The following is a 23,266-nucleotide window of genomic DNA, read 5'->3' as shown; positions in this document are numbered from 1 at the left end:
TCCCTCGTTAAAAAACAAAACAAAACAAAAACGATGTAGTGGAAGGTATCTTTTACAGCAGAGATTGTGTGCAACCAGTGTGAATGTGCTGAATGCCACAGGACTGCACACTTAAGGACCGTTACAGTGGCAGATGTTACATGATATCTATTTTACCACAATAAAAAAAAAAAAGGAGAGCCTGTACCTTAGAGTATGCAGTATGCCCCCAGAACAAGAAAGTTGAAGGGGAGTGAATCAGAACTGTGTTTTATAAAAATAGCAAGCGGTTGTTAGTAGTGGGGAAAATTAATTACCATTATTCAGACCTGATGATTCCAGCTTAAGTTGACCCGGGACCAGGAAGAACATCACTTTACTGCCCTCCCATCCTCCACAAAGTGTTTGGGGTGGGAGTGGGGCAGGGATGTAGCCCAAACCTCTGAATCTTCAGGATCTCGGACCCCTTGAATTTTGCTTCCCTTGACCCACACCCGTACTTCGTGGACTCAGCTGTTCTCAGGGCTGTTTCCGGTCACAGTCATGCAACAGCCTGGTAATCCAGGCCGTGCCACCAGCTTCTAGATAAGAAGTCTCTCAGGAATTTATCTCGTAGCTCTTCCCTTGCTCTGTGATCCCACAGATGGCGGAAGGATTGGATCCATCCCCATTTTCAGACACATTGAAGTTACAGGTCACAGACCGTGGCTGTCGTTTATAACTAGCTAGTGCTGGTAATTCTGCGCAGAACGTTGTAGCCCGTTGTAACACCTCTGTTGTAGAGGGAGATATCTCATTGTCACCCTGTCCAGGCACAGGGGTATGTGAGCAGAGCCAAGACTGGCTGACCTGCAGGGATGCATCGGACTCCCCAGATTAGTTAGCAGTAACTTCGGTGGACTGGTATGACGAAGGGAAAGGGGGGTGAGACAATTTCAAAATGAAGAAGCGAAAAGAATCACTTCAGGTGCTGTCGAGAGCATTTCTTCAGGGAACATCTCTGGGTGGGTATGTGGAGCTGCCTTAATCTGAAACAGCCAGATCAGGAAAATTGTAGATTGTTTAGTGGAAAAATACGGCATCGAGGGTCTGCTGTGCATATAGGGTTTAGGGGGTGGAGAAGGGTCACCTGACCGCTCTGCCCTCAGAGACTTGCTTTTCTCAACATGCAACAGGGGCAGCTAGCTTAAGGGTCAAGCTTAATATATTTGTGCTATACAGACACACACACACACACACACACACACACACACACGCACACACATATTTTAAATGTTCTGTTACATTCTAGGTGCTACTTAAATGCATAGTATTTTAAACCTGCATGGGCCATTTTTTTAAATTTATTTATTTTGGCGGGGGGAGAGCATGTGCACAAGTGGGGGAGGGGCAGAGAGAGAGGGGAGACACAGAATCCAAAGCAGGCTTCAGGCTCCGAGCTGTCAGCACAGAACCTGACACGGGGCTTGAACTCATGAGCTGTGAGATCATGACCTGAGCCGAAGTCGGATGCCCAACTGACTGAGCCACCCAGGAGCCCCTTCATGACCTTTTCAGCACATGATTCAAGCCCAGGTAATGTGAACGTGTTTGTATGTTGATGTCTCCTCTTTGAGGGATGAGTGAGCAGGCGGGCCTGGGCGTCTGTCCTGTAACAGGGGGCTGGGGGTTCACGTCTGTTAGCACAGGCTCAGGCAGAAGCTCTGTGGCTGTTTCTCCCTTGCCTGCATGAGCTGTTTATAAGCCACCTGAAATCTAGCCAAGAGTAATAGATTTGACAAATTAGGCATATAATGAAGAACAGATTGCATTTCAAAATTACGTGTGTTAGAAGGAAAATCCAAATATTTAAAATATGATGGTATGAACTCGTTGAAAAGCTATTACTCATTTTGGTATCATCCAGATCCCGACTTTCCTTGCCTCTTCTTCCTGGCCTTCTGCCTTTTAGGTCTTTTGCTCTTTATGTCTCCTACTAACAAGAAAAAACATGCCCAGGAAATTCAGACCAACTGTATACCTTTTTTTTTTTTTTAATGTTTATTTATTCTTGAGACAGAGACAGAGCGTGAACAGGGGAGGGGCAGAGAGAGAGGGAGACACAGAATCTGAAACAGGCTCCAGGCTCTGAGCTGTCAGCACAGAGCCCGACGCGGGGCTCAAACCCACGAACTGTGAGATCATGACCTGAGCCGAAGTCAGACGCCCAACTGACTGAGCCACCCAGGCGCCCCAAACCGTATACCTTTTAATGTGAAAACTGTGTTCAAATCTTCTCATTGGATCACAGAATACAATTACTGGAAGAGAAGGTCGAGCAGAGCAGGGCGGCAGGTCTGTGGCCTACCACTGGAGTCCCCTAATCCCACGGCAGACATCGCTGAGAACAAGCCTAAACCTGGGCCAGAGGCAGACACTGAATCGGCATGGGAGATGAGATGTATGTACTCTCCCTGTCTCAGAGTTTGTAGAATCCCGCCCCACCCTTTACCTAGGAGGAAGCTGAAGCCCACAGACCTCAAGGGTCCCAGCAAATCTGTGGCCAGTGAGTGACCAGAAAGAACCCAGGGCATCTTACTCCAGTGGGGTGCTCTTTCTGCTCCCCCATCAGCTCTCCGTCTAGCAGGCTGATCGTGTGCAGTTCGTATGCGGCCCTTAGACCACATGTTGCTGCCGTCCTTGTTGCCCAGCAGGGACACGTCGCTGTGGTAGGTCCTGCAAAATCCGACAGGCCGTAGTCTCATGCCAGCTCTGCAAAGCTTGCTTTCATCCCTGGATTGAGACAGACTCACCACACTGAATTCTGAGCCTTCTCATGGTTTCTCAAATACACCCCATTCTCTGACCATCCCCCTTGCTGTTCCCTTTGCCTGTGATGCTTTTTCAAGCATCACTGGACTCGAGCCACTAACTCATCTTTCAGGTCTCTGTTTAAAAGTCAGTCCCTCCAGGAGCACCCTGGTGGCTCAGTTGGTTGAGCATCCGACTCTTGATTTTGGCTCAGGTCACGAGCTCACCGTTCGTGGGCTGGAGCCCCACATCAGGCTCAGCAGGAATTTCTCTTTCCTTCCATCTCTCTCTGCCCATCCTGCTCTCTCTCTCTCTCTCAAAACAAACAAACAACAAACTCAAAACTCAAACCCTCCAGAAGTCTTTCCCTGACCACCTGGAGTAGGACTAACTTCCTGACTGTGCCCGTGAACCGCCCTTTCCATAACATCCTCTGCAGTGACTGTGAGCGACATATCCACTTGCTCATGCTGGTCCTTCACTGCTCCCCGTGGTGCTGGGCACAGAAGTGTCTCTCCTGAACTGCACTGCACTGAGATGTCATCAGCCCTCTGTTTGCTAGAACAGACTTCAACCTTGCTGGGTATACTTTCTCTCAGTTTACTTTCCTTTCTGCATACCTCTGATACGTAATTTTACTTGCCATACAAAATTACTTGGAGATACAAAATAAATTTTGATACAAAATTCAGATTACGGCTCAAGTTGAGGCCTGTAGATTGAAATGTATTGTTTAGCCAATTCAGTTCTTTACTTTTGAGACTAATTTAAGTAAACTTTATCCCATACTAGTCCCAAGAAGATGTTTCACCAATATTGGAGCTAAAAGAATAAAGTTTTATCACTCATAGTACAGTTGAGCCATAGTGGTGATGTCGTTGTAACTGACATATTAATGGGTATGTAAGGTGGTTTTTTTCCTTCTCTATCCCCCACTAATCTAAGTGAATCATGCTGAAAATAACAAGATAACTAAGTAGACAGCACCACAGATGACATCATGTTAGTCAAGTATGGAGCTTCTAAGACCAAATGTTTAAGGAGCATTGTATTTTTAGAAAATAAAACAAATTATCCTGAATTATGATGGTAATTCCAGACAAATGACTTCATTGATAGGCCACTGTTGTAAAAGAGTCAGAAGTCGGATCTACTTGAAAACTTGTTTTATTGAATGTCACTAGATACCTATCTTTCAATAACTAATTTGAACATAAAGAGACTAAATGCTGCAATCAAAAGACATAGGGTGACAGAATGGATAAAAACAACAACAGCAAGACCCGTCTATCTGCTGCCTCCAGGAGACCCAGGTGAAAGACACCTGCAGATTGAAAGTGAGGGGGTGAAGAAACATCTGTCTTGTAGATGGATGTCAAAAGAAAGCCAGAGTAGCAATACCTACATTGGGCAGAATAGGCTTTAAAACAAAGACTGTAACAAGAGACAAAGAAGGACATTATATCACAATAAAGGGGACAATCCAACGGGAAGATGTAACAATTATAAATATTTACACGTCCAACCTAGGAGCACCCAACTGCATAAAAGAGTTAATAACAAACATAAAGGAACTAATCAGTAATAACACAATGATAGTAGGGTACTTCAACACCCTGCTTACAGCAAGGGGCAGATCATTTAGATAGAACATCAACAAGGAAACAATGGTTTTGAACAACACGTTGGAGCAGATGGATTTAACAGGTATTTTCAGAACATCCCATCCTAAACCAGCAGAATACACGTCCTTTTCAAGTGCACACAGAGCGTTCTCCAGAATAGATCATATATTAGCCCGCAAAACCAGCCTCAACAAATTAAGGAAGATTGAAGTCATACCATGCATCTTTTCTGACACAGCACCATACAACTATGAGTCAACCGCAAGAAATAATTTGGAAAGACCACAAATACATAGGGGTTAAACAACATGCTACAAAATAATGAATGGGTCAAGCAAATCAAAGAAGAAATTAAAAAGTACCTGGAAACAAATGAGAATGGAAACACAATGGTCCAAAACCTCTGAGATACAGCAAAAGTGGTTCTAAGAGGGAACTTTATAGCAATACAGGCCTATCTCAAGAAGCAAGAAAACTCTCTAATAAACAACATAACCTTACACCTGAAGGAGCTAGAAAAAGGACAACAAACAAAACTTAAGCAGAAGGAAGGAAATAAGATAAGAGCAGAAATAAATGATATCAAACTAAACACACACACACACACACACACACACACACACACACACACACAATAGAGCAGGTCAGTGAAACTAGGAGCTGGTTCTCTGAAAACAAAAATCAATATAATTTACAATCTTCTAGCGAGACTTCTCATGAAAAAGAAGAAAGGACTCAAAGTCACAAATGAGGGAGGAAAAATAACAACCAATAATCACAGAAATACAAATGAAATAATAAGAGAATATTATGAAAAACTATGTACCAACAAATTGGACAACCTAGAAGAAATGGATACATTCCTAGAAACATAAAAACTACCAAAATTGAAACAGGAAGATAGAAAATTTGAACAGACCTATAACCAGCAAATAAATGGAATCAGTAATCAAAAAACTCCCAACAAGCAAAAGTCTAGGACCAGATGGCTTCACAAGTGAGTTCTACCAAACATTTAAAGAGGAGTTAATAACCATTCTCAAACTATTCCAAAAAGAGAAAAAGAAGGAAAACTTCCAAATTCATTCTATGAGGCCAGCATTACCCTGATACCAAAACTAGATAAAAAAAAGAGAACTATAAGCCAATATCCCTGATGCACATACATGCAAAAATCCTCAACAAAATACCAGCAAACCAAATTCAACAATGCATTAAAGAAAACATTCACCATGGTTAAGTGGGATTTGTTCCAAAGTCGTTCAGTATTCGCAAATTGATCAATGTGTTACATCACATCAATAAGAGAAAGGATAAGAACCATGTGATCATTTCAATAGACACAGAAAAAGCATTTGACAAAGTACAACATCCATTCATGATAAAACCCTCAACAAAGTAGGTTTAGAGGGAACATAGCTCACTGTAATAAAGACCATTTATTAAAAAAAACCACAGCTAATATCATCCTTAATGGATGGAACTGAGAGTTTTTTCCCCTAAGGTCAGGAACAAGACAAGGATGTCCACTCTTAACACTTTTATTCAGCATAGTACTGGAAGTCCTAGGCACAGCAATCAGATAACACAAAGAAATAAGAGGCATCCACGTCGGCAAGGAAGAAGTAAACTTTCACTATTTGCAGATGACATGATACTATATTCAGAAAACCAGAAAGACCCACCCATCCCCCAAAAAAACCTGCTAGAGCTGATAAACTAATTCAGTAAAGTTGCAATTATACAAAATCGGTGTATGGAAATCTGCCATGTTCATATACACTAATGATGAAGCTGCAGAAAGAGAAATTAAGAAAAACAATCCCATTTACATCTGCACCAAAAATAATAAGATACCTGGGAATAAGCCTAACCAAAGAGGTGAAAGACCTGTACTCTGAAACTATAAAACACTGACGAAAGAAATTCAAGAGGACACAAAGAAATGGAAAGACATGCCATGCTCACGGATTGGGAGAACAAATATTGCTAAAATGTCTACACTACCCAAAGCAATCTACACATCTAATGCAATCCCTATCGAAATACCACCAGCATTTTCCACAGAACTTATAACAAATAAGTCTGAAACTTGTATGGAACCACAAAAGACCTCGAATAGCCAAAGCAACCTTGAAAAGGAAAAGGAAAGCTGGAGGCATCGCAATTCTGGACTTCAAGTTATGTGACAAAGCTGTAATAATCAAAACTGTATGGTGCTGGCACAAAAACAGACACATAGATCACTAGAACAGAATAGAAAACCCAGAAATAAACCCATAATTATATGGTCAATTAATCTTTGGCAAAGCAGGAGAGAATATCAAATGGGAAAAAAGACAGTCTCTTCAACAAATGGTGTTGAGAAAACTGGACAGCTACATGCAAAAGGAAGAAACTGGACCGCTTTCTTACACCATACAGAAAAAATTAATTAAAAAGTGGATTAAATACCTACCTACATGTGGGACCTGAAATCATTAAAATCCTGGAAGAGAGCACAGGCAGTAACCTCTTTGACATCTGTCATAGGAACTTTTTCTCAGGCAAGAGAAACAAAAGCCAAACTAAACTATTGGGATCACATCAAAATAAAAAGCTTCTACACAGTGAAAGAAACAATCAACAAAACTAAAAGGCAGCCTACAGAATGGGAGAGGAGATTTGCAAATAACATATCTGATAAAGGGTTAGTATGCAAAATATGTATAGAACTTCTAAAACTCAACACCCCAAAACAGAATAATACAATTACAACATAGGCAAAAAACACGAACAGACATTTCTCCAAAGAAAACATCCAGATGGCCAACAGACACATGAAAAGGTGCTCAACATCACTTATCATCAAGAAAATGCAAATCAAAACCACAATGAGCTATCACTTCACACCTATCAGAATGGCTAAAATCAACAACTCAAGGGACAACTGCTGTTGGTAAGGATATGGAGAAAAAGAAACACTTGTGCACTGTTGGTGGGAATGCAGACTGGTACAGCCAATGTGGAAAACAGTGTGGAGTTCCCCAAGTCACACTACTGGGTATTTATACAAAGAATACAAAAACACGAATTCAAAGGGATACATGAACTCCTATGTTTATGTCAGCATTATTTACAGTAACCAAATTATGGAATCAGCCCAAGTATCTATCAATAGGTGAATGGAAATAGATGTTATATATATATATATATATATATACACACACACACACACACATATATGCCTATATATATATATGTGTGTGTGTTATATATATATATATATAGATAAATAGATGCTATATCTATAGATATAGATATAGATAATGGAATTCAGCCATAAAAAGGAATGAAATCTTGCCATTTGCGATGACATGGATGGATCTAGAGAGTATTTTGTTAAGTGAAATGCATCAGTCAGACGAAGGCAAATACCATTTCATTCATTCATATGTGGAATTTAGGAAGCAAAACAAATGAGCAAAGGGGGAAAAAGAGAGAGACAAGTTAAGAAACAGACTCTTAATGATGGAGAATAAACTGATGGCTACCAGAGGGGAGATGGGGGGGGATGGGGGAAACAGGTGATGGGGATGAAGGAGGGCACTTGTTGTGATGAGCACAGGGTGATGTATGGAAGTGTTGAATCGCTATATTGTATATCTGAAACTAATATAGCACTGTATGTTAACCAACCTGAATTAAAATAAAAATTAAATATGACAAAAAAATCATTTTATCTAAGAACTTTCAAAAGGAATCGTGTCATTTAGGAAAGGAATAATGGACTTGGGTCATAATTTCATATGGTCCTCCAAGAAGAAATTTCCCTAATATTATCATTCTTGGCTCTTAAGAGTTTAAGAAAAATTGAAGTACTCTGATTTGATGACCATACTCCTACTGTAAAAGTGGGTTTTAATGGGGTTTAAAGCGATTGAGATAGAGAATAATGCCATTATTGACATTCACTTGTTTATTCATTCAGAAAATGCTTATGAATATACTGTTCATTAAAAATAGAATTACTGGGGCGCCTGCGTGGCTAAGTCAGTTAAGTGTCTGACTTCAGCTTAGGTCATGATCTCATAGTTTGTGAGTTTGAGCCCCATGTCAGACTCTGTGCTGACAGCTCGGAGCCTGGAGCCTGCTTTGGACTCTGTGTCTTCCTCTCTCTCTGCCCTCCCTTTGCTCATGCTCTGTCTCTGTCTCTGTCTCTCTCTCAAAAAATGAATAAACATTAAAAAAATTTTTTTAAATAGAATTACTGAGTTCCTACCTGACATCAGTCCTGTGAACCAGTGAGACAGGATGACAAAGATGTGGTTTCTGTCATCAAAGAGTTTCTGACCTGTTAAGCAAACCTATGGCTGTGCCAGAATGGAAGAGCCATGACCGCTACATACACACTGATGTGGGGTCAACACTATGTGCAGCCTTGCAGGAAATTCAAGGAAGTAGAAAGCCCAGAGCCTAAGTGAAGGGGCTACAATTATTCATGGCTTACGTTTTTCCAACTGCTTGGACATAATATATAAAATGGAAAAATGTATGAATTTTAGAACTAAATGTTGAATTAATCTCTGGTGCATAGTAGGTGTTCAATAACATTGGTTGAACGAACAGATGAATGATCAGTGCTCTGTAAATTCATCGAAAGAAGACTTCCCTGTAGGCTGACAGGAAAAAGCCTTGTAAGGTAAAGGCTGGTTTGAAGGACTCGAGTGTACATGTGGATGGTAAACCATATACAAACAGGCTCATCCTTCTGCAAAAAAAATGGTTTCCTAAAAAGCTTAAGCTATAATTTTTGGATATACTAGAATAAATGGGCAAAAGATGATAGAAATTAGAAATTGTAAACAACACCACTTGAGAACTTCACTGAAACTGTAATTTAAAAAAAAATTCACTCTAATGAAACTAATTCACGAACCAGTCCCTATTTTGTCATTCTTAAGTGAGACTTACTTTGCATTTTAGCAAATCTTGCCTGTGATTTGCAGATAGACTGGTTTCAACATGTGGGAGACCTGGTTCTGAGAGATGTTTCTTTTTCTAATGTATTTTGCATTTATAACAAGGTAATAACCTAAATTAAAAATCAAATAGTACAAGTTGTAATGAAAAGCAGCAGACTCTTGTCAACTTTTTGCCATGTCTGATTCTCCCTCTCCACGAAAAAGTCCTTTCTATCCTTTAGGTGTTTCTTCTGGTCCTTACCATAATTCTTCGAAGTGAGGTGCATGTTCTCCTGTGTCTTGATATTTCAGATTTGCCTATCTACTGACTTCCTGTTCTGAATAAGGATTCCTCTCTTTTATCTTCCCTCATACGTTAACATCTTCCCTTTCTCCTTCCTCACGGTATGGTTTTAATATTCTCTGAACAAATACTCAGGGTTTTGTTTTTCTACTAAGTCTATGGTTGTTCTATTGTTGTTCGCTTCTGGCCCAGTAGTATACCATGATTATCTTTCCTTTCTTGTTCACATTTCTGTTTTCGTACTTGCTAACCTTTCCAATAGCTATGGAAAATGTCTCTCAGTTCAGTTTTCCCTTCAGGCAAACCTGCCAGGTGATCTACTGGTTCCCATCTCCCCAGACTCCCTCCCGGAACCTGCTCCAATTGTTCCTTGTTTACTCCCTCTTTGTGAATGAAGCAAATCCTTCAGTCACTTTAGGCGGCTTTGTATATCTCCAAGCATTTCCATTCTACTCTGTACTTTGTACTAATGGATAGTTAGTTTGTATTATGGAGCAACTAAGGAGGCAAATGCTTCCGTAAGAATTCCAAGGTAATGTCTCCTGTCGCCCAGCTTCTGCTGCTGCTGTTGGAAAGTCTGATGCCTTTCTGACCCCTCCCCCCGACCCCGGCCCTTTATATGTGACTGGATTTTCCCCTGCGGGAAGCTCTTGGAACATTAAGGAGGGAATTAAAGTGTCATGGCCCAGAGAATGGGGTCAGATTTTGGCTCTGTCACATATTAATTGTGCTTAACCATCATGATTCAATTTTGTCATTTATAATTGGGGGTTCCTACAAGAAAGATTTGTTGGGGGATGAAATGAATCAAGATAATAAGTATAGAATATTGGCATAGCCCTTGGCAGGCAGAATGCATTCAGTAAGTGTATACATCTCCTCCTCCTGTTCCCCAGAGTTAAATTCAATCATTGCACACCTTGCTTTGTGCCTCATTTCATCCATTGTGCTAGATGGCCGGTGGCCCTTTATCATTTGGATATATATGTTCAATGGTTTTGAAATTTTTGTCAATAGGTGATCGTACTGCCTGAATGACCTCGTTCACAGAATTTCCATGGTGATTAAATCAAGCCCAATAATCTATGTAAAAGTCCTTTGTGGCATGACAGGCATTGTTTGATTTCAAAACATAAAGGCTGTGTTGGGGTCTTTGGGAAGGTCTCGTCTTTGTATGCGTGACTAGGAGAGGCTATGGCTCTGGGAAGAAGAACGTATTTCTTACTTCTTCCTTTTTTGGCCCGCATAACAGGTTGCTAACATCAGGTGGTAGTGAGAGACCTGAAAAACCCTTCAAAGCCTCTTTAGTTCAAAGTGACTAAAATAGTTTGGAGCATGAACTGAACTAGTGTCAGCTGAGTACCAGTCCCCTTTGCTATGATGCTTGCATAAGACGGTGCATTCCAGCGAAATGGCTTAGAGCTGATGTGTCAAAAAATAGCCTGTCAGCTGGAAGCCTGCCTTATTAATTATTCCCTCTGTTGTTATTCTCCTCATGTACCTTCTCTTCCCCTCCTTTTCTTCCCCCCTCTGCCAGGCACTGCTTCATTTCACTCTCCCGCTCTGTTCTCCTTCTAGTCAACTGGGGAACTTCTCTCTCTGTGTCAGTCTGGAGGTGGCTGGAGTAGAACCAGGTTCACACTGCGGCAGCAGAAAAAGGAAGGTGGGATTCAGTTGCCTCTGCTCAAAGGGGAGCGAGGCTACAGGAGGCCTGGAGAAGCACAGGCCAGTGCTGGCCAGCCTCAAGAAGGAGAGGGTCTGGGGACAGAGCTCAATGGTCAGCTGCCAACCTCAGCTTTCGAGCAAGCCACGGGGTGTTTACCCAAGTGCCCAGTGGGGTTCTTCTAGACTGCGGATACATCGAAAACAATGTGGAAATAAAACGAATGGCCAGTAATTGGAGAAGTGTAAAAAAAAAACAACCTAACACTAAAAATCAAGAGGTCTAAATATGCATGTGATGTATGCAGGACGGAATGTGGCAGCTTTGGGCTCTTGCGGCCGAGTGTGCATAGAAGCGCAGAATCAGGCCATTGGGAGGAGTGATGTTAGTTCTCAGCTGCAGTGGGTGAGGTCACTATGATGAGTGCTGACTTAGTCTCCCTGATGTGCATGCACTGGGGTCTTATCTGAAGCGATTAACCCACAGAGTGCTCTATGATAGGAAAATATATGGAGATACCAGTGGAACAACGGAAATGGTGTTTTAAAGCGATCTTGTACCTTACGCATTCCTTACAAGTGCATACTCCTCGTAGGTTACTAGATCACTTTAAAACATACAAATCACACTTCCCTTGGGGGAGAAATTACGATTTTGCAGATTAGACATTCACTGAGTACCTGCATTGTACTAGGCACTGTGTTTGGTGTTGAGAATGCAAAAATTAGTAAGAGCATAATCCTTGCTTTTGACAAGATGGCTGTTCTAACAAGAAACATCTTCCCTCCTGTGCTCCTAGTGAGAATGTTTGAAAGTTGCTCTTAATGCTTTTCACATGAAAATTTTTGACCTAACCTCCTTCATGTGAAAAATTAATAAATGATTTCAATAGTGTTTTAGTTTTAAATACTATGATTTTATATTAGCAGAGGACCTTTCTATCAAGAGGAGAAAGCACATTATTGCATTGATTCTCCCGAGAGCCTCTCTATCCCTTTGAGGAGATGTGAAGGATGCATTTTTATTCCCACTGAATTAATGAAAAAAAAATCAGTGGGAAGTTCTGGGAAAATGAGCTAAACATTTTTAAAAATTGAGTTAGACTTTGTATCAAATTAAATTCCAGATGGATTAAAGATTAAAAAAAAATTTTTTTTAAAGGAGGAAAAGAAGAAAGAAAGAACCAGAATAGCACTGCAAGAAAATATAGGTCAAGTTATATAATCTTGGTTGGGAAGAGAAAAATAATTTTCCTAGCATGACCCCAAAGTCAAAAACCACTGAAGAAACCACAAAAAATTTTATTCTCTGAAAAATGTCAATTTTAATATTCTGATTCCTGAATGTTGCTCTTTACTACCTTGTATTTCTTTGAGAGGTTTTACCAGGGTGTTGATCCTGGTAATAATTACTGAGTCATTCAAAAATAATGCTAGAACCTATCACAGGCCAGGGACTGTGCAGAATGTTGGGGGAAGCACTGGGTGGCAAGGCCTCACCGTGGGGTGAACCTTCTGAGAGAAGAAGTGTACTATGGCCAGGAGTGAAACTCGAACCCCTGCACGGCAGGCATTGCCACACCACGGAAACCCCGGCCTCTCCTCAGACTCTGTCGTACTGGGTGTCTGCTTTAGTTAAATGAACTATGAATCAATTCATCGGTGATGTTGCCTGAATGTCCTGCGCGGCTCCTGTGGACAGCGTCCAGGGCTAAATGCCCAAGCATGCTGGAGAAAAACCGCCTCGCCCCCTGGCTGTAGTAGAGAGGTGGACATTCGTCCCACAGATTAATATACACGTACAGGGTTTGAAGTACAGCGAAGGGAAGGAGTATAAAGGGATCCTGAGCTAGATCTGAAAGACCAAGAAAGGCTTCTTTGAGGAGGCTGACATTTAATTGGAGGCTTGGAAGATAAAGAGGGGAGTTAACCCTTAAACTGGAGGAAGAGGGTTCCAGGCAGGAGAAGGGCCATGGGCACATCCTGTACTGACTAGTGGGAACGGAAAAGTCACGAGGACCTTGGCTTTATCCTAAGCGGAATTACAGGGCTTTGAGCAACAGGGGAATGTGATTTGCTTTACGTTTAAGGATGATTACTTACCCTCTTCATGCTACTGGCTTTGGAAGCGAAGCCTTTTCTAGAGAATAAACCATGGCGTGTACGTGATAGTGCTAAGGACTTTGCGATGTGAGGTTCGGCCCAGCAAGAAAGATAACAAGGAGAAGCCCTCGTAGGGAAAAGCGATCGCCTCTAATGAGGGGATGCCACCAGCCTGGACGTGGTGATTCCATTTTGCGGGGCGTCTCCACCTTAGATGCCTCAGGGTGACGGGGCCGCTTGAACTGAGCGGCAGCCGTCTGGAAATGTTTGTGAACACGCCTGGCCCCTGTGAAGGCGAGAAGTCATGCATCCTTGCAGCCGAAGTGGCAATTCAAGGTTTGAACTGGAGGAAATTGTCTCCCTAAAGATAAAAACATCCCGAAGGTTTTTGATTCGCTTTTAATTATCGAGAAGGACTTCTTTTAGTAACGTAAGCTTCTAAATAAAACAACCTGAAAGGCCTTGGAGAAAATGTAAAGCACTCAATTGTAGTAAGTTGTATATAACTTGTAAATGGCGTAGTTAGTTTGCATTCTTTTCCTCACGGGCCTAATATTCCAGGGAAGAGAGAAATACTAATGCTCAAGGAAGGTCTTTTATGGTCTCTGTGCATATTCAGGGCATTGCCAAAGGACAGTTATAAAATACCATTGCAAAGATTTTCTTTCTCACTTGACTTTCTATGAATACTGAGGCATTTTGGGGCCCTAAGAAACATGTTTATCATGCTAGTGCATTTGTAAGCTTTGCCTTTCATTAGCTTTTCGTGGCCACCCCATAAGAAAAGATTCAGTGTCGTCTTTTAGAATTCAGAATTCTGGAATTACATTGCTGTTTTAGTTTCCTCCCGTGTAATTATTCTTCTTCCTTTCTGCTTCCCCTCCATTCCCAAACATAAACATTCAGTATGAGTTCGACTTGTCTGTTAAGAGTTTTCTACCATCTAGAGATTGTAACGTTTCGTTGGAATAAATTCCCAAGCTTGCTAGGAGGATAGAGATATGGAACATTTACGGGGAAATTGATTTTCTTTCAACATAAAGGATTAGCAGAAGCTGGAGTCAAAAGTTTGGAGTTGGTGATGCTGCTGTTATTCCTGTATGTTTATTGTAACCCCCTTTCCACGTCCTTCTCCACCCCCGCTTTGGCTGGATGTCCTGACACCAGTCAGGGAAGCCGTGCCTTGGGATAAATCTTCACCTAGAATGTTTTCCCCTTAATGTACAGTACGTAAACCCGTGCTTGCCGGTGCGTGCAGACGGTATAAAGCACATCCTCTGGCCTCTCATCCAGAGATTCAGAATCGGTGGGTTGCCCGTGGGAAGAGCCGGGATATCTAGTCACATGCCTCAAAGCTGTGCCTGTGCTGTAGTTTCCACACACATCCCTCCTTTCCAGGTACCACAGAGGGTTAAATCTCACAGAATCAATACCTCTGCTCTCAAATATTTGGAAAGGCACGGATGGTAAATTCAGATCTTATTGGTGATTTCTGTACATGTTTTTTGAAATTCATTGCTTTGTGTGTTTTTGCGATGGAGAAACGAAAATTCTTATGGAAAACCCGTATTTGTTATCACTATCTGCCGTAAATCCTTGCAAGGACTGCAGTGACATTGTGTCCCTGCCCTCACATCAGCCCCACTCACTGGAAAACATCATGGTCTGATAGCAAATGTGACAAGCGTTTGAAAGCCTGGATCGCACTCCCCCATCCACATGGCACTAGCATTCTACAGTGACGAGCTGTAGATGTTTCTTTTAATTCAGATGTTTTTCTAACAGCCCTGCAGCATGAGGTTGGCTTGTATTTCCTTAATTTACATATTTTTGCAGGAATCTAGCTAAGGTTGTCATGTTTCTCTGAATTGGTGACAATTGTTGATAGAACTCTGTAAATGTATTTTTATAAGCAGCCTGAATTGAATTGCATTTGATGTGACGGCCCCAATCTGACACTGTTGACTTCATATAAATTGCGAAATCAGAAAAAATAATGTGCATAGAAGGAAACCTAAACGTACCCGATTGGACTTTAGGAGAGACTAAAATAGGAAATATTGCTTAATGTGTTATAGTTAGAAAGTTTTTGTTTTGTATTCAAAGAGTAATTCCAAGAGGCTGCTTTTTGTTTGATTTAACAATCCAGAGTTCCCTCGAACACTAAAAATGATAAGATAATAGGTGAACGTTTACAGAACCCTAAGCCGACGGAGGCATAGCATCTACTCTTGACAAACCCACAGTCTAGTGGGGAGATTAATATTTAAATGAATGCTCCATGGTGTAACAGGTACTATAGTTAGAGAATTCACAGTGCATAGTGATGGCACAAAGGAATGATGTATTCTGCCTGAAAACTAAAGGTAGTAATACAGAATGCTGGTTCAGTGTCTTGCAGAAGCTTCGTGGGTCCTTGCTATATGGCGGCACGGTGGACCACCGGCGGTGAGGAGATGGCAGGGTCCGCCCAGCACAGGCAGAAAGGGGGGCATGCGTTGTTTCTAAAGAATTTTAAAACAATAATAATGCCAATTACAATTTGGACTCCTTTTTTACTTTCACCTTGTGCCAACGGTTCTAAACACTGTCAGTGATTAGACCCTTCCCCTGGGATGGACACTCCCGAGTGCACAGCCCTGGAAAATGGCCGGTAGCAACTGTACTGGGAATGGTCAGGGACATGGGGAGCGGGCAAGACCAGGAGTTCCTCAAGCAGGAAATACAGAAGGACATTCCAGGAAGGCACCCAGCACATATAAAGGCATAGACAACAGTGAGGTTCAATGCCGTGTGGGAGGAAATAGACATTTTCAATATGGGGTGCCTGGGTGGCTCAGTCGGTGAAGCATCTGACTCTTGATCTTGGCTCAGGTTATGATCTCAAAGATCGAGCCCCGCATTGGGCTCTGTGCTGACACTGTGGAGCCTGCTTGGGATTCTCTTTCTTTCTGCCCCTCCCCAACTCATGCTCTCTCTCTGAAAATAAATAAATAAACAAACAAACAAACAAACATTTAAAAAAAGAAATTATTTTCAATAAACTGTGATGGTCAGTTATCCACATGGGAAAAAAATCGGTCTCAATCCCTATCTTACACCATACAGAATCAATTCCAGATAGCTTGCAGATCTAAATGTGAAAGGTAAAACAATAACGTCTCAGGGGAAAACATAAGAGAATGTGCTCATGATCTTTGTCTTTTAAACACAGTACAAAGGGGTACCTGGGTGGCTCAGTAGGTGAAGCATCCGACTTTGGCTCAGGTCATGATCTCACGGTTCATGAGCGAGCTCCGCATCGGGCTCTGTGCTGACAGCTCAGAGCCTGGAGGCTGCTTCGGATTCTGTGTCTCCCTCTCTCTCCGTTCTTCTCCTGTTCGTGCTCTGTCTCTCTCAAAAATAAATAAAGATTAAAAAAAAAAAATAAAATAAGCAGAGCACCAAAGACTCCAAAAGGAAAAAAAAAATGAGAAATTGGAACGTATTAAAATTAAGTATTTCTTTTCTACAAAAGAGACTATGAAGAGAGTGATAAACAACCCATAAAATGGGAGATCTTTCTGATGCATATATCTGACTAAAGACTCATACCTAAGGTATATAAAGAACTCCTAGAAGTCAGTAAAGAAAAGACATCTAATCCTAGAAATCAGTAAGGAAAAGACGTTACTCTAGGAGGAAAAAGAACCAGGCAACGCACATGGAGAGCCACACTTCACAAAAGTGTGTATCCAAATGGCCAAATGGTGTAAACACATGAAAAGGTACTTAACTGCATTAGTCATCAGAGAAATGCAAAATGAAACCATAACGTGATACCACTCTACACCCACAGCATAGTTAAAATGAAAGAGAGAGAAAATGTTTTGGCAAGGATGTGAACAAACAGAAGGAACTCTTTGCACTGTTTGTGGGGGTGTAAATTGGCTCCATAACTTTGGAAAATCTCCTAGAGCTTCCTACACACACTTAATAACCTAGCAATTCTGTAGCTAGATATATACCCCGGAAGCGTACCCATGTTTACCAAAAGGCCTGTGCAAGAATGTTCATGGCAGCACTCTACATGATAGCTCTAAACTGGAAACAACGTGAACGCTCGTGTACAGCAGCTTTGAAAAACAACCTGTGTCTATTCATATAGTAGATTATTGTACAGCAGTGAGAACGGGCAGATGATGATTACACACAAAGATGTGGCTGAATCTCAAGGAGAGTGTTGGGAAAAAGATACAAAAGGACAGTAGGCAGACGGAACAGTGGTGTTTGGGGTTAGGGCACTGGTTACCTTGGGGGGCAGTTACTGGAAGCAGGCACGGGGGGCTTCAAGAGGGTTTCTTCTTCCTCTAGGTGCTAGGGACACGGCCGTACGTGTATGGTATGTGCAGGTTTCTGTATATGAAGAAGTCCAATGAAAACGTTTTTGAAAAATCCAGCATGGCTACTTCAGGTCGCCAGTTAAGTGAGTGTAGAACTGATGATCGTGACCAGAGAGTTACGAAGTGGCAGGTATAGAAGATCTGACGCCATTCCAGACCCACTGGGTCTGATTCTGCGTTTCCCCCAGGTGATTTATTTGCATGTCGACGTTTGAGAACCACAGATCTAGGACAGCGTCTTTCTGCCTTGTCCCCGGGTAGTTCCAACATGCAGCTGTGGTTAGGATGACTCCGAGGTATATTGCCTGCATGGCTAAGTGAATGCAGGTGTCATTAGATAAGATAAAGAATGTGCGAGGAAGAGCAGGTGTGTGGAGGCTGACAAGTTCAGTTTTGACATGTATTTGGGGATTCCTTGGGGACATCAGGTGAAGCCATCCATTGAGTATTTAGATCTGGAGGCCAGGAGACAGAAGATGGAGAGTTACAGATGGGAGTGTCTGTCCTCAGCATGGATGGAAACATTAAAGTTAAGGGTGTTGAAAAGAAAATGAGAAAAAATAATACAGAGGTCCAGGGAGAGCAAATGACCAAATAAGGGAAGAGGGGTTTGCAGGGAAAATGGGAAAAGTAGTGTCAGAGGTTTGAGTGCAAGCAGGAGCAGGTGGCCTGGGGAAACTAAGGAAAGAGAGTTTTCTGCGGAAGGAAGGACCAGCGATGTTTTATGCCCAGAAAGGTCTAGTAAGGTAGACTGAGAAGGATCAATTATTTGTCCTTTGGGAGGTCACAGGTGGCTGCTCCATACACAGTTCTGGCCAGGGGTAGCTGCAAATATCGAGGCGCAGAAGTTTCAGCAGTAAGTAGGAGACAGGGGCCTGGGATGGTCAGACATTCACAGCCTTTTCAAGAAGCTGTGCAAAAAAGGGCAGAGGGAGCGAGGTGTAGAGTGGAAAGCAAGTTTTCAATTTGGCAAAGACTGGAATATTGCCACTTGCCAACAGGAAAGAGCTACTCTGGGGACTGATCCCTGAACCAGCCATCAGGAAAGAACGGGACTCAGAACTTCAGTGGACGCTCAACGTGAGGAGGACCCAGCAGGTGGCTGTAACTATGAATACATTCGTAGCTGACGGGTGGGAAGATGAGTTGTTGGAGTCTCATAGCCTCAGTTTTCTCTAGAAGTAGGGTTCCTGTCATTTGCCTAAAGGGATGGGGGAGACATCATAAAAATTTGTCTTTCCTAATTTTCATATACTTTCACAAAAGATGAGAACCCTGTTGTCGGCATGTAGAATATATAATAATATACCTAGATTTCATTAATCATATGTAAAAAAAAAAAACACCTTAATTCCCTATGAAACAGCCCATTTTCAAATCTATACCGGAAAACACTGCGCATTCACCATTAAGAATACCCGAAGTTAAATTCCTACCCAACATCCTTGCTGTTTTTTAATTATTGAAGTAGAGTTGACATACAGTGTTACATTAGTTTCAGGTATGTGACACAGACAATGCCATATATTACGCTGCACTCATCATGGGAAGTGTGGCACCATCTGTCACCATACAAAGTTATTACAACATTACGGACTATGTTCCCTATGCTGTACTTTTCATCCCCATGACTTATCTGTTTTACAGCTGGAAGTTTGTACGTCTTCACCTATTTTGCCCATGCCCCACCCACCTCCACTCTGTTTAGGTAGAGTTTTTTCTCTGTATTTAAGAGTCTGTGTCTGTTTTTGTTCATTTGTTATGTTTTCTAGATTCTACGTATAAGTGAAATAGTATGGTATTTGTCTTTCTCTGTCTGACTTTTCTCTAGGTCCATCCATGTTGTTGCAAATGGCAAAATCGCATTCTTCTTTAGGGCTGAGCAACATTCCATCGCGTATATATATACCTTTTAAATTGAAGTGTAACTAACATGCAGCGTTATACTAGTTTCGGGTGTACAATACCGTGATTCAGCAGTTGTTTACATTACTCAGTGCTCATCATGATAAGTGTACTCCTAATCCCCATCACCTATCACCCATTCCCCCACCCACCTCCCCTATGGTAACCATCAGTTTGTTCTCCGCATTTAAGAGTCTGATTTTGGGGGGCACCTACGTGGCTTGGTCAGTTAAGCATCCGACTCTGGATTTCGGCCCGGGTCATGATCTCTTGGTTCGTGAGTTTGAGCCCCGAATCTGACTCTGCGCTGACAGCATGGAGCCTGCTTGGAATTCTCTCTCTCTGCCCCTCCCCTGCTTGTGGGCATGCACACACACACACTCTCTCTCTCTCTCTCTCAAAATGAATAAACTAAAAAAAGTAGAGTCTGATTTTTTTGTTTCTTTGTTTTGTTTCTTAAACTCCACCTGTGAGTGAAGTCATGTGGTATTTGTCTTTCTTTGACTGCCTTATTCTACTTAGTGTTAATACCCTCTAGCTCCATCCATGTTGTTGCAGATGGCAAGATCTCATTCTTTTTTTATGGCTGAGTAATATTCTGTTACACACACACACACACACCACGTCTTCTTTATCCATTCATCAGTGGATGGACTCTTGAGCTGCTTCCATTTCTTGGCTACTGTAATTAATGCTGCAATAAACACAGGGCTGCATATATCTTTTCAAATCAGTGTGTTCCTTTTCCTTGGGTCATTACCCAGTCTTCCTCCCTGTTTCATGTATCATTAACGTTTCTTTTTATTTTTATCTTGATGATTTCTCATTGCGTCTCTCTTCTACTGATGAATCCCTGGGATATTTGTTCTTATTTCTTGTCCATGTCATGAGGTATTCACACTGTGTCTGTCCTCACCATTCTTTGTGAATCAGATTCCTGAATGCTGACCTCTTCTCACATTTTTAATCAAATGATAAGTGTGAGTGTGACCTGTTCTTCATGAGTGGATTCTTGTGTAATCCAAATAATGTAACAACGACATGGCCCTCTTGTTTGTTTTGTTTTGTTTTGTTTTTTACTATAGGTTATTGAGGTGTAAGTTTGATATTATAAGTGGTTGAGGAATGTGATTCCAGAAGTTCGATGGAGTCAGCTTTGCCCTTTGGGGGTTTGGCCTCTGAGACTCGGTGGAGAGACTGAGTCCCCGGCATGTCTGATTCATTTTCCTGGCTGTTTGGCTGGTGGATTGGGGACCGTCTCAGCCTCACAGTTAGTAGCGGAGAGACTCAGCAGGGAATGAGATGGACCTGCCTGCGGGCCCTGGGCTGAACCAGGAGTGCTCTCCTCATGGAAGCAGGGGAGAGCTTGGCTCCGTACTTCACTCCTGTGTCAGGGATGTGTGTTCTCCTCTCCTCCTGATGCTGTGGCCTAAGGGAGTTTGTGCTCTGACCACCGGACCAGCCAGCCACTCCCCCTCCTCCTCAGAAAGAAAAGTAGCCAGAGGGGGTGACAGGCACTGCAAGTGTACATCCTACATGACCCCATCCCGAGGGGGAGCAGAGTCTTTCCCTGCCCTGAGTGGCGGGAAAGAGGGGCAACCACTTCCCCAGCAGCTGACTCAGAGGGTGGGCAGGGTGCACAAGCCGAGGCTCAGAAAGATTGAGTTAACAGTTCACTGTCACGCACCAGTGGCTGGTAGAGTCTGAATGAAAACCCAGACTGGTCTGACTCAAAACCTTAGCCCTCGTGGGAAGAGACGTCACTCCCCGTGGTGCTCCTGTTGTCACAAAGGTTCTCAAGAATGTAATACATTCATAGTGATGGGGCCTGGGGATCAGCTTTCTCTTATGTGTATGTATGTCCTGGGGATTTGATTGTTGATTTAAAGACTAAGGAGAAGGAGAAGAAAGCCCAGCCTTGGAAGTGTCCCAGCTGAAGAGGAGATGGGCCCAGGAGATTGTTTTTCAACCCTTCATACCTCACTGTCCATCCATACTTCCTCTGAGAGACCTTGATATAGGACAGCTTACTTCCTGGGTCCCAGGAATAATTCCATATGGAAAAATCACCTGACTTGAAGAATTGGGACCCTGGTCTATATTACCGTATGTTATTATTTATGAACTATGTAGAAACAAAGCTAAGGATTGCCTGGAAAGCAAACTGGTATGTCCTGTCTAGAATCTGGAGTTCTGAGTGAGCAGCTTTTGAATGAAAAGGGGGGGCATTGTTTCTTACTACATGTACTTAAAGAAAAATAACTTGATCAGTTCTAAATGGTTTTTGTGTTTCTTTCAGATATCGCCCATTTAATGTGGTTCGAAAGACTCTATGTCTGGCTTCAGTGTTTTGAAAAATACATCCTGTACCCAGCAATAATTCTGAATGCCCTCACTATTGATGCATTTTCAATAAGCAATTACCGGAGACTCGGTACCCAGTAAGTGGATAACAGTTTATTCTCGGAATGATTTCGATCACAATGATTCCAAAATCGGGTGGATTTTCTCTAAACAGGCTACAGTAGTACAGCATCTACTAATTTACTGGCCACGTAAAAGTAAGCCACGGTGGTCTTTTACTCAAACTCGCTGGAGGAACTTGATGGTTATTACAGAGTGGGCTGAAAATGAAGTCAGATCTGCTTGGAGTGATGTTGCAAATAAACGACAGTCAGTTTGAAAAAGCTCCTGCAAGAACTTAGTCAGTGAGCTTTAATGAGATGACGGAAGCACAGTGTGGTTCCGGGGGTTCCTGAACCCCCTGGAAAGTTCTTACCATCATGCTCAGAGCTTTATGAACCGCCTCATGTCATTTCATTTAGCAAATACTCTATCGTTTTGTGCTTGAGGGAGGGGGGATTAATCACTGTCAGTGCTCTCTCTGCATTTATCGGGAGAAGCCTCACAATTAAAAAAAAACACGGAGCACAGCGTCATCATGTCGTCAAGATGCCCATGTTTTTGCAAAGCATTAACAACACACAGTTGAGTTATTAGTTTCATACATTAAAATTAACTCTGAATTTGCAAATGGAAATCCTTCTCGATAATCTGTGGATTTGCTGCTCTGGTTGAAGGTTGAAGGTGCCTGGTCAAGTAAGTTCGAGTAGGAGAATGAGAAAGACATCCTTTCCCAGATTTGCTTATTAAGTCATGTTGCTTAAACATTATGTGCCCAAGTCAATTCTTTTTTTTTTTTTTTAATTTTTTTTTCAACGTTTTTAATTTATTTTTGGGACAGAGAGAGACAGAGCATGAACGGGGGAGGGGCAGAGAGAGAGGGAGACACAGAATCGGAAACAGGCTCCAGGCTCCGAGCCATCAGCCCAGAGCCTGACGCGGGGCTCGAACTCACGGACCGCGAGATCGTGACCTGGCTGAAGTCGGACGCTTAACCGACTGCGCCACCCAGGCGCCCCCCAAGTCAATTCTTGTGCATAATCCCAAGCATACTAATTTAAACCTGCTCTTCCTTTCGGGGGGTGATGAGGACAAATTAATTAACATTTGCCAAAGATTGAGCAAGCTGAGATAAAAGACATTTGAACACTCTGTTGGACATTGAATGGA

At 42.2% G+C, this 23,266-nt stretch overlaps 1 protein-coding gene across 1 annotated transcript in view; it reads left to right on the top strand.

Moving 5' to 3' along the window:
• Window positions 1-23,266, top strand: part of PCNX2 (pecanex 2) — a 300,170-nt gene that overhangs the window by 150,520 nt on the left and 126,384 nt on the right. The window contains exon 20 of the mRNA XM_078434220.2: window positions 21,993-22,134. Coding sequence (XP_078290346.1) covers window positions 21,993-22,134 — 142 coding nt within the window. The remainder of the gene's footprint in view (window positions 1-21,992; window positions 22,135-23,266) is intronic.

Source organism: Panthera onca, chromosome D2 (assembly GCF_046562875.1).
Source record: "Panthera onca isolate mPanOnc1 chromosome D2, mPanOnc1 haplotype 2, whole genome shotgun sequence".
NCBI lineage: Eukaryota > Metazoa > Chordata > Mammalia > Carnivora > Felidae > Panthera > Panthera onca.
This window is presented reverse-complemented; position numbering and strand designations above follow the sequence as displayed.